Source organism: Haplochromis burtoni, unplaced genomic scaffold (genome assembly GCF_018398535.1).
Source record: "Haplochromis burtoni strain Fernald_Lab_line unplaced genomic scaffold, NCSU_Asbu1 Contig_271, whole genome shotgun sequence".
NCBI classification, from domain to species: Eukaryota; Metazoa; Chordata; class Actinopteri; order Cichliformes; family Cichlidae; genus Haplochromis; species Haplochromis burtoni.
The window spans coordinates 463,093-473,386 of NW_024582632.1; the positions used below are offsets into that span (position 1 = coordinate 463,093).

Consider the following 10,294-nt stretch of genomic DNA (forward strand, 5'->3'; position numbering starts at 1 on the left):
AGTGTAAATATCTGGTTTCAGCTGTGAATATACTGCTGTGTATTGAAGTTCCTCTTGTTTTGCATAGAAATATACTGAACAACATACAAAGCATAATATATAAAATAACATCTACCTGAGTTTTTCCTTTGAAAGAAGCTCCTTATGTCCATTGTTGTGTTCATCAGTACACAACTGAAACGCTTTGTTTAGCTGTGGAGGGAAACAACTGAAAATATGAAATAAACACATGTAAGCTGAGACTCTCTAAAGAAACAGCTTTGTTGTTGTTCGGCTTTTCATTTCGCCGTTTGTTGATTCACTCAAAGAGCGAGTAACGTAATATGGGTCAAGTGATCAGTTTGATATCAATCTTTGGTGATTCACCGTCATATTTACATTATTTGTACAGTACGAATGGTTTGCTTTGGTACCTGGTCAAACTTCAGTTCTCCTCGGTCTGCCTGGCTGCGTTTCTCCAACAGCGCACTCACAGGCAGCAGCTGCCCCGCCCCCTCGCTCAGTCGCTTAGTGCCTGAGCTCGGATCATACCAATATCAGGGGGGATTCACGCACAGTCGTAAATTCCCACAGTGTGCACTATGTGCTTCGAATATTGTGTGTAGTTTTTGTTTTATACAGTTGTCAGCCAGGCATCTAACTATGAAAAAATTACACTCCAAAAGACCCCGGGCTTCTGACAAAACAACCCGAGCTTAAGCCCAGTAAGCCACCCCCACGCTCCGCCACTGGATAATCATATGTGCGGGCCAGTTTATTACTACCTGGATCTGCCTGGATCTATTTATAGTCTGATCAGTGACTCAGCAGAGAAAGTGCTCTGCAGTAAATGATATAAGTGCATGTTATGATTTCATGCTGTGAGTAGTCTGTGAGCATAGCAGAAATATACAGCCATGTGTCATTAGCACAATTTTTAAGTATAACCAGTAATTAATAGCTATGTTTTATGAAAATCTCCAAAGACATGACCAACAAAATCGTTTTCATCCATGATTCAGGGAGGTAATTAACATGCATTGCTGCATGCTCAGCCCACAGCTCACCTTTGCTTTTGTATTCCTTAAATCCTGCAGACAGCATGCTTCCTGGTGACTGCACTACTTCATCTCTTATTCATGGCTTCTTTTTCCTGGATGCTGGTGGAGGGCTTGCTACTGTGGAGTAAAGTCGTGTCTGTCAATATCAGCGAGGACCGCAGGATGAAAGTCTACTATGTCATTGGCTGGGGTAAACTCTAATCTCACTGAAGCAGCTTGTCAAGTTTCAGTCTGGTTTATGACATTCAGAAAGAAACATTCATTCTAAAAACTTAATATCAGATTAGAAACTCAGAGTGTCGCCATTCAGTGAGTGGCAACAAGTCCAACAAGGATTAATTCCAAATCAACTTTACAATATCACAAAACTTTATAACAGTTAATTCTCAAATAAACTCCTGATAATGGCAGAAAGACTCTTCATCTTCCCAAATCTTCAAATATTTACTAGTTATGGGAAGTTTGGCTCTCTTCAGAGAGCCGGCTCTTTTGGCACGGCTCCCAAAGAAGAGCCGGCTCTTGTGGCTCCCAAATGGCTCTTAATTTGTTATCATCTGTAGCCTCATATTTTAGCTTTATTTGGCAAATATGAATGCTTTGTGTGTTGATAAACCCTTTTGCATTTAGCGTTTTTATGAGAAGCCTTATAATTGCCTAATTTAGTGTATTTGTTCTGTTTCAAAAGCAGGATTCTTACAAATCCACAGAACAGAAGCAGAACAAACTCAGCAGTCTGTCCTCAGTGCAGGCTGACATTCAGAAAACTCAGATGCCTCAGCTTGGATGGGCTGATGTGATTTCTCCTCTTAGTATCTGCTTCTTTAAACTGCAGCCAGATGCTGCTTCATTTGCTGCTGTCAGTTATATGTATGTGTTTCTGCGATGCACTCACACTCTCCTCCTCACCGCTGTCCTCGTCTCACTCACTGACTGAGGGGTAGTGACGCAATCCTGAAATATTTATACTTCCGTTACCAGCGTTTCATGTTTCAGGATCAATTCCTATATGAAAATGTAAATATCTATCTTGATTAAATTTGTTTTTAATCGTAAATATGACATCCAGACAAAAGTAAACTCTGCAATTAGCGGGATAGTCGGAAACACCCTGTTAATAGGAACTACAATCGCCTCCCGCCTCTCATTCATGTGCGTGCTACGCCTCCGCAAGAGTGGGAGCCAATGAGAAACCCGAGTCACAAAACATTAGAGCACAAAACACACAGTCTTGACTTGTTCACAGATCATAGCTGCGTTTACGTTCAGCATAGAAGTGATGCTGTGTGTGATGTATGTGGGAAGACAGTTAATACAAAGAGCCGATGCTTTTGTGCACATCACTAATATTCACCAAAGTGGCCTTAATGATAGTAAAGTGTGCACTTTGTTGAGTGGGCTCAGTGTAGCATAAACAACATTTAGCAGCATAAATACAACAAGAATGGTCGTGTATGTTAAACAGTTAGTTTTGGTTTGGTTGGCTCTCCTTACAAACTCACCTTTTGGGCTATTTGTGCATTATTTAAATGTAATAACTGCAAAGTCCGTCACAGTCTTTCAGCAGTCTGAATGACATTTTGACGAAATTTGTATTAACAACAAAAATAGGTACAGCTGCTTTAACAACAGTGTCAAATTATTCTGTCTATAAAGTGGTTCCTCAAAGGATACAGATAATCTAACCACAGAGAGAGTACACGTTTATTGTTTCTGTGCGTTCACAAATCCCTGACAAGGTCACTTTTAAAGCTACATTACGTAGTTCAGCTGCTACAAGAATAAGACAATGATTGGGAAGAAGACTGAGCTTTACTTTGAGTCTAGAGAAGATGCTGCTACATTAAAAGTGTAAAATGTAGACGTCACTGTAGCACATAGTGGCCACTAAGTAGTTCTGCTTATGTTTCTTTGTCCAACTTTCATTCCTTTCAAACATGTGCTCATGTCTGCTGTCACTAGATACCACTACGGCACAGAAGTCATCCAACAACCAAACTGTGTTTTGATCTGTAGCTTGGCTCAGCTGGTACTGGTGGCCAGTGAAACTGTGAAAGATGTGCAGAAGCAGAATGATGGCGAGCCCTGATGTTGTCTAAAGCCACATGTTACACATGCTTACAGTAGTTAATCAGTCAAACTGCAGATGAACTCTTTCTATATTCAAGACATGATTCCTACTAAATAGCAAACAAACCAAACAAAACAAGTTTCCTGCACCTGACTTTCAAACTTCCCAGATCCATCTGTGAGTCTGCGTGTTTTGTGATGAGAAGTGAAGCACAAACAGTTTTCAGGTGTTCCTCTCATCTCTCCATGCAGATGTGCAGAGTTACCCTTCAGAGGAGACATTCAGTGGGACAGGCTTCATAGCGCTCCTCTGTTGAAGCAACGTCTTTAAACGTGTCGCCTCTGTGACACCAGCACAGCAAGGCTGGTATAGTTCAGCACGATAAACTAAAAACTACAAATAAAAACCTTAGAAACAAAACTTTCATATTACATTCCATAATATTTCATATTATGGAATTACAGAAGTAAATAATTGAAAATTAGAGGAAATATCTTTGGATTTGGTCTTTGTGTGAAGAACTGGCGTGAGAGAGCGTTGGCGCACATTGAGGATGAGACGTGACATCTGTTGTGTCTTTTATAACTTCTTATAAAATTTCCTTGAAAAATGCACACATTATAATAAAAATGATGTATTTAAAAACCGAACACTAACATACTAATAATGTAATATACCACACCAAACTGAGACAAAAATCCCAAAACCAATTTAATAAGCACAAAAAACTGTAAATGAAGTAAAAATATAGAACTATAACTATAACTCATAGTATTATTTGATATGCAGTTGTTCTGTTATTAAACTGTTTTCAGGTGTGCCTGTTCTGGTTGTTGGGGTAACCCTGGTGATATCCATGGACAAATACAAAGCAGACGATCATTGCTGGCTCAATGTGAAGACCGATACAATCTGGGCCTTTGTGGGACCTGTGATATTTGTCTTGACAGTATGTAATCTTATTTTTGCTGTATCTGTCCCTGATTTTCATTCTATTCAGTATCTTTATTGGCCAAGCAAACAAAATTTCATGTCGCACATTTTGTTCCAAATTTCATGAAAGTTTATAGATGGTAAATGGCCTGCATTTGTACAGCACTTTTCTAGTCCTTAAGGACCCCAAAGCGCTTCACACTACATCCAGTCACACACACATTCACACACTGGTGATGGCAGCTACATTGTAGCCACAGCCACCCTGGGGCGCACTGACAGAGGCGAGGCTGCCGGACACTGGCGCCACCGGGCCCTCTGACCACCACCATCACCATGATGTAATAAATCTTAGACATAATCTGACAGAATGCTGTTGCCATAATTAAGCCAACAGTAACCACATAAGTAACTATCCTTATACTAAAAAATTAGAGATCATCTATTGTTACTAACAGAGTCGTTTTTAACAGTAGAAGGTTCAAGTGATGTGAGATTGAAAAGAAAGTTTACAAAAAATAACATTTTTATTTGTAGCCACTTATATCCTGATGAAGAGACTTTACACTTTGTCTTATGTGTCTGTTTTTGTGGTGTTTTTTATGAATATTTAAATGTGTTACATATAAGTTCCCATTCTTTTCAATCACTTCATATTATAAGGTTAAAACACCGCAATATTAGAGGAGAATATTATCATCCAAAAGATCAAATGATTCCCTATGAGACAGTGGGAAGGAAGAACCCGCTTTTAACGGGAAGACTTCAACAGATCCAGGCTCAGGGAGGGAAACGCAGAGTCACCAAACCAAACACAAACTGGAGAGTAGACAAAAATCACATCACAATGCATCAACAAGGAGCTGCAAAGAACCTGCTACTCAAATGTGGGGGCAAAAAAATGCAAATTTTATATTTTTAAAAGATTATTAAAAATGCTTTATGACAAAATGCATTTATTTGGTTTGCCTATTCATACGGTAAATTTTACTAATAGAAATACAAATATATAAACAAATACCTGGATGTCTTAATGAGAGTATCAGGTCATTCTGGATTTGTTGCAGAATCATAACAGTGAGTGTTTCCTTTATTTGTATATTCTGTTCCCTCCACCTGACAGAGGCGAGGAGCTGTGCAAACTGAAATCACGTACACTGCATTCACTGAATGCTGTTTGCTGTGATTTGATTTCCTGCAGCCTGAGCAGAAGGGGAACATCTCCCTCCTCCTCATGTGAGCTGGAGGCCAAGTGGTTCTGCAGTGGCACGTCTTGTGTTTGCCGGAGGCCGTGTTGATGCTGTTGTCCTCTGCCTGCAGGTCAATGCGGTTGTGCTGTGTCGGGTTGTCATGGTGACTGTTTCCAGCGCTCGTCGCCGTGCTAAGATGCTCAGTCCAAGCTCAGCATCAAAGATGCAGACCTATGACCTTACCTGGTGAGATACAATAAAGTTTGTAGCACTCTCTGTCACTCCCTCTCCTCCTGCTTTTTCTGTGCTCTCCTACAATTTTTTTTCTTCTGTTGTCTGGCCAAACTCGCTCTGCCTCTCTCTCTCTTCACACAGATACACACAAGCTTGCTATTTTCTTTTTGGTTGAGCAACCCATGATGAATAGAGACAGTGTGAGAGACGGGGAGTTTACTGTGGGAGTTGTAAGTGCTTATCAGCTTAACACCTGGGCCCTGCACAATTGTTTCTGTGTGTGTGTGTGTGTGTGTGTGTGTGTGTGTGTGTGCGTGTGTGTGTGTGTGTGTGTGTGTGTGTGTGTGCGGTTGCTACAACTTTGCTACAACTGTTATTCTTTAAAGCACTTTTCTTTAGAATTTCTCCTCACATTAAAGGACCGGATTGTTCCCTTCTCCTATTTAGCATTTCTGTTCCTATCAAGTCCTCTTAAAATTAGGATACCTGAAAAAATGAGTTCCCCACCAGGATTGGAAGAGGCACAGAGGAAGAGGACAGCCAAACGCTCTCTGTAGATGTCGTACAGTACGGTGTTTGTTCGTTGTATGTAACAGTCATTGTTGCCCTTAAAGTTGTGGCAGAAACAACAAAGTGTTGTTGTCCTGCTACACTAACTGTTAATTACATACATGTAAAAATGTATTAGTCTTCCAAATGCTGAGCAGCAAACACGACTTCCACCCAGTTCTGTTGCAGTGCTACAGTTAAACTTAGTAGCTCTGCTACAATATGCTTTTTTCTTTTCCTGTTAAAATGCAGATCTGTGGTGAGTTTTTGTTGTTTTTTACATAAATATTATTTCAGACACAGTCGGGTTTTCATTTTCTGGACAAAATAAATCCAAACCATTTGATGTTTACCCCCTTAATATCCACTCTTTCATCATCGACCGGTTTAAGGTGTGTCTTTTGTTTTAGGCCCAAATAAACGTTACTTTTTTAAACCGTGCAAATATATTTCCCATTACATCCTATAAATGTTAGTTTTCTGCTTCCAATTAAGCAGATATTCTTTAAAAAGTGGTTAAGATGTTAAAATCATTACAGGTAGGGAAGAAATTATTATTTAATGCACATCTACATGTACCTGTAGATATTTTATATGTAGAATGTGTGGGCATTCTTCAGTAATGTGCTTGTCAGAGGGTAATGCACAGGTCAAAATATTAAAATTAGAAAGTCTTGCTGTCTGAAGGAGAAACTGGGATCTCACATATTTTACCTGATAATTTCAGATTCAGGTAAACAAAATGCTTCAACCCAGCATCAAGCAGCTCTCTTCCTTTTTATCTCAGCCCAAAGCTGTTCCCCCCTCTCGCTCTCGCTGTCTCTTCGTTCCCTCACAAACAGACTGAAAGTCTGTGCCAGTGTTACGTCAATTGAAGAGATTAGAGGGAAAACGACTTTCAAAAATAAAAGGGAAGAGAGTGTTGGCTTTGTCCTTGCAGACACAGTGTAGACTGAAAACTCAATCTCTCTACCCAGGTGCAGCAGTGTGACAACAATAGTGGTTTGAACAAAGGCAACCTCTTCTGCCTTGCCCCATGAAATGGTTATTGGCCGTATAAGCACCGGGATCATTGAAAGAAAGATTGCAAAGGAACAGGAGCACGACTGTGGTAGGCGGTAAAATCTTTAGCTATGGAGAGATCTTTGATGAGAATTCAAGGAGGAAATATCTGAGAAGAAAATGTCATCAAAATAACTTGAAAACTCCGCTCTGCTCGTTCCTTCTGTCTGTCCTCAAGTTTTATAACAGGGTTAACAAAGAGAAAGAAAAGTACTCAGGAATCAACACAAGGTGAAGTTTTCTTTCATAGGTGTGAGACCTCGAGCTCATCTTTGCACACACCCGGTGTTCATGGATGTTTCATGTACATGTGTGCTTGCAGGGCTGTGACCCGTCCAGTTCTGATCCTGCTGCCTGTCCTGGGTCTGACCTGGCTGTGTGGCGTGCTTGTTCATCTGTCTGTGGTAGTTGCCTATATTTTCATTGCTCTCAACTCCTTCCAGGTAAGCAAAGCCCCAGCTCTTTGCATATTGCTGTAATATTAGTGGTTACTTGCAAAGGGAAACAAAACAGCAGCTGAATTGTGTTCATTTAGACCAGGGCTGCCCAATCCCAGTCCTCGAGAGCTACTATCCTGCAGCTTTTAGATGCATCCCTACTCCAACACAGCTGAATCAAATGGTTTGATTACCTCTTCAGCATGCCATCGTGTTTGGCAAAGGCCTGATAACAAGCCATTCATTTGATTCAGCTGTGTTGGAGTAGGGATGCATCTAAAAGCTGCAGGATAGTAGCTCTCGAGGACCGGGAATGGGCAGCCCTGATTTAGACAATGTGTCGATGTGATATATAATCTTTCTTCTTCATTTACTCAGAGAGGAGAATTCAAATTACATCATTCATTTAGACTTTTGATGCCAAAAGCCACACTCCTGGCTTTATGACGTGCACATGTCATGTACAGGAGAGGCTCTTAAATGAGTAAATGGCATACAGAAACATATAATACACAAGCTCAGCGTGATGAAACATTAATAAAACACACCACAGAGGTGTTTGGACCAAACAGCACAGAGGACTCCCTGAAGGTAACTGCCCAATGAGATGCTCTCAGATAACCGCATACTTCAAATGATACAACAAAGAGACAATAACAAGTATTGGTTGTTTTGTATGGTTAGAAAGCAGAGGTGTAACTGTAGACTGTCTTGTGATAAGTAACATTTGTGTTTTATTAATCATAATTAATGCAACATTACAGTTGCTTATGTATTGGGGGTTATCTACCAACTGGAATGTCAGTGCTTTGAACCTCGGCTTTTCAAGGGAACAATTCTATACTGAGAGTAGCTCCAGGTGCATCAGTCAGTGAGTGGGTGTGATTCAAAAAATTTAAAAAGTGCATAGAATAAAGTGCAATATGGATGTGTTCGTGAATTGGTGAATGTGTTGTGTAGCGTGGAAAGTCTTTGAACACCCAATAAATGTTTAAGAATCTCCCATTGGCTCATTCGGGCGGCCTTTTCACTTGAATGGGTTGAATTAGGTATTCAAGTAATCAATTACTTGGTTACTTTTGTCAAAAAGGTTTACTGTTAAAATGATTAAATGTATTAAAAAAGGTTTAAAGCATTTTGCACTTTTGTTGTAAAGAGGGAAACAAAGAACCCCAGCCTCTTCCAGTGGTTCAGTCTTCCTCCACCTTCTTGGTTAGCAGCTGCATAGTGAAGTGTATCCAGTGCTGTGATGTTGTGACGATACATGTTAGTGTAACCAGCACAACAGCGGAGAATACCACCTCTATTAAAATTCAGTATATAAACACACAGAGCCTGAAAAGTGATGAGTGAAGAAGAAATGCTCAGTGCATCATGGGAAGCCTCTCAGAAGTCTATGGCACCACACCAGGGGATTCAGTTTCACTTCAATTATAAGCTTGATCAAAAAGACTCTTTTTAATCCTAAAGACCAAATCCAGTTCAACTCAATTCAATTCACTTGTATTCATGAAGTGCTGCATCACATCAACAGTTGCCCCTACAATAATACAACTATAATCCAAACTGGGGGCTGGTTCCACAGTAGAGGGGCCTGATAGCTGAAGCCTCTCATTGTACTTTAGGAAACTGTAGGAAGCACATGTAAGCCTGCAGTGTTCTGCATGAAGTGAAGGAGTTTTGGGGCGATTGTCAGGTTTGATGATAAATGAGAACGCCACATGCAGACTCATAAGCAGGCGGGGATCTAATGAGAATAACCTTCTATTGAAGGCGGGACTGAAATCCAGGCGATAACATGATTACTGCAGACATGTCTGAATAAATAAAGCTGGATATGATCTGCATAGCAATGACAATGTATGCCATCTTTTTAACACTACTCCCAAAGACAGCATACGTATGTAATGTCAGAAGTATTGTGTAATGTGAAATCACATTACAATCACATTATTGATACGGTGATGTCCTTATACGTACATTCTTCAGTCATTTAGACAATAACCTAACACACAGTTTGTAGCAATAAAAAGCAGTACGGCATTAAAACTGACTGTATGCCAACAAGTACCTGCAACAGAGATGAGCAATCAGGCTGCCTTTCAGTTCAAGCCAATTCATGACTCAACAAAATTAGGGAGACACACCAACAATCAGATAATTACCTATGAGCAAGCACCAGGAAAAAACATCCGGCAGAACCAGGCTAATGGTGGAGCAGCCATTAGGAGTAAAGGGAAGAGAAGGGAAAAGAGAAGAAGGTTGTAAGGATACAGAAAACATCCACACTACGGGAGAAAGAAGAAAAAATAGCATTGCAGGCTCCATTTCTTCATTACTGCTACAGGGACTTATATCTAATAAGATTAACCCCAGTTATACCTCAAATACCAGCTTTCATAAGAGAATGCAGCCACAGACACATCTCCAGCACAGGCCTTTACAGAATGTAAAGCATCTGCAGCGTCGTTTAACAGAGTAGTTTGAGATGCATGGAAAAAATAAATACATAAAAACAGTGCATACAGGATCATGGTGCCACTGAGTTGCTCCCCATATGGAAAAGAAATAGAATAAACTTATAAAAGACTTGCATCAGATGTGGCCTTCTTCATATAGTGACTCATATAAGGCTGATATGATTTACTCATGAAAGTGGCCACTTTCATATATTGTTTTAGTAAATATCCAAAACATACAAGTTTCATTTATATCATTTTTCAAGGGATCTTATATCTGTTTTCACTCTTGTATGCTTTTCATACAAGTTTCACACAAGAC

At 40.1% G+C, this 10,294-nt stretch overlaps 1 protein-coding gene across 1 annotated transcript in view; it reads left to right on the forward strand.

The window, feature by feature from the left end:
• Nucleotides 1-672: 672 nt before the first annotated feature.
• LOC102304412 (adhesion G-protein coupled receptor D2) overlaps nt 673-10,294 on the forward strand; it is a gene marked incomplete in the record, with an annotated part of 24,117 nt that continues 14,495 nt past the window's right edge. Inside the window, 4 exon segments of the mRNA XM_005939610.3 lie at nt 673-1,230; nt 3,924-4,057; nt 5,362-5,477; nt 7,399-7,519. Coding sequence (XP_005939672.3) covers nt 1,119-1,230; nt 3,924-4,057; nt 5,362-5,477; nt 7,399-7,519 — 483 coding nt within the window.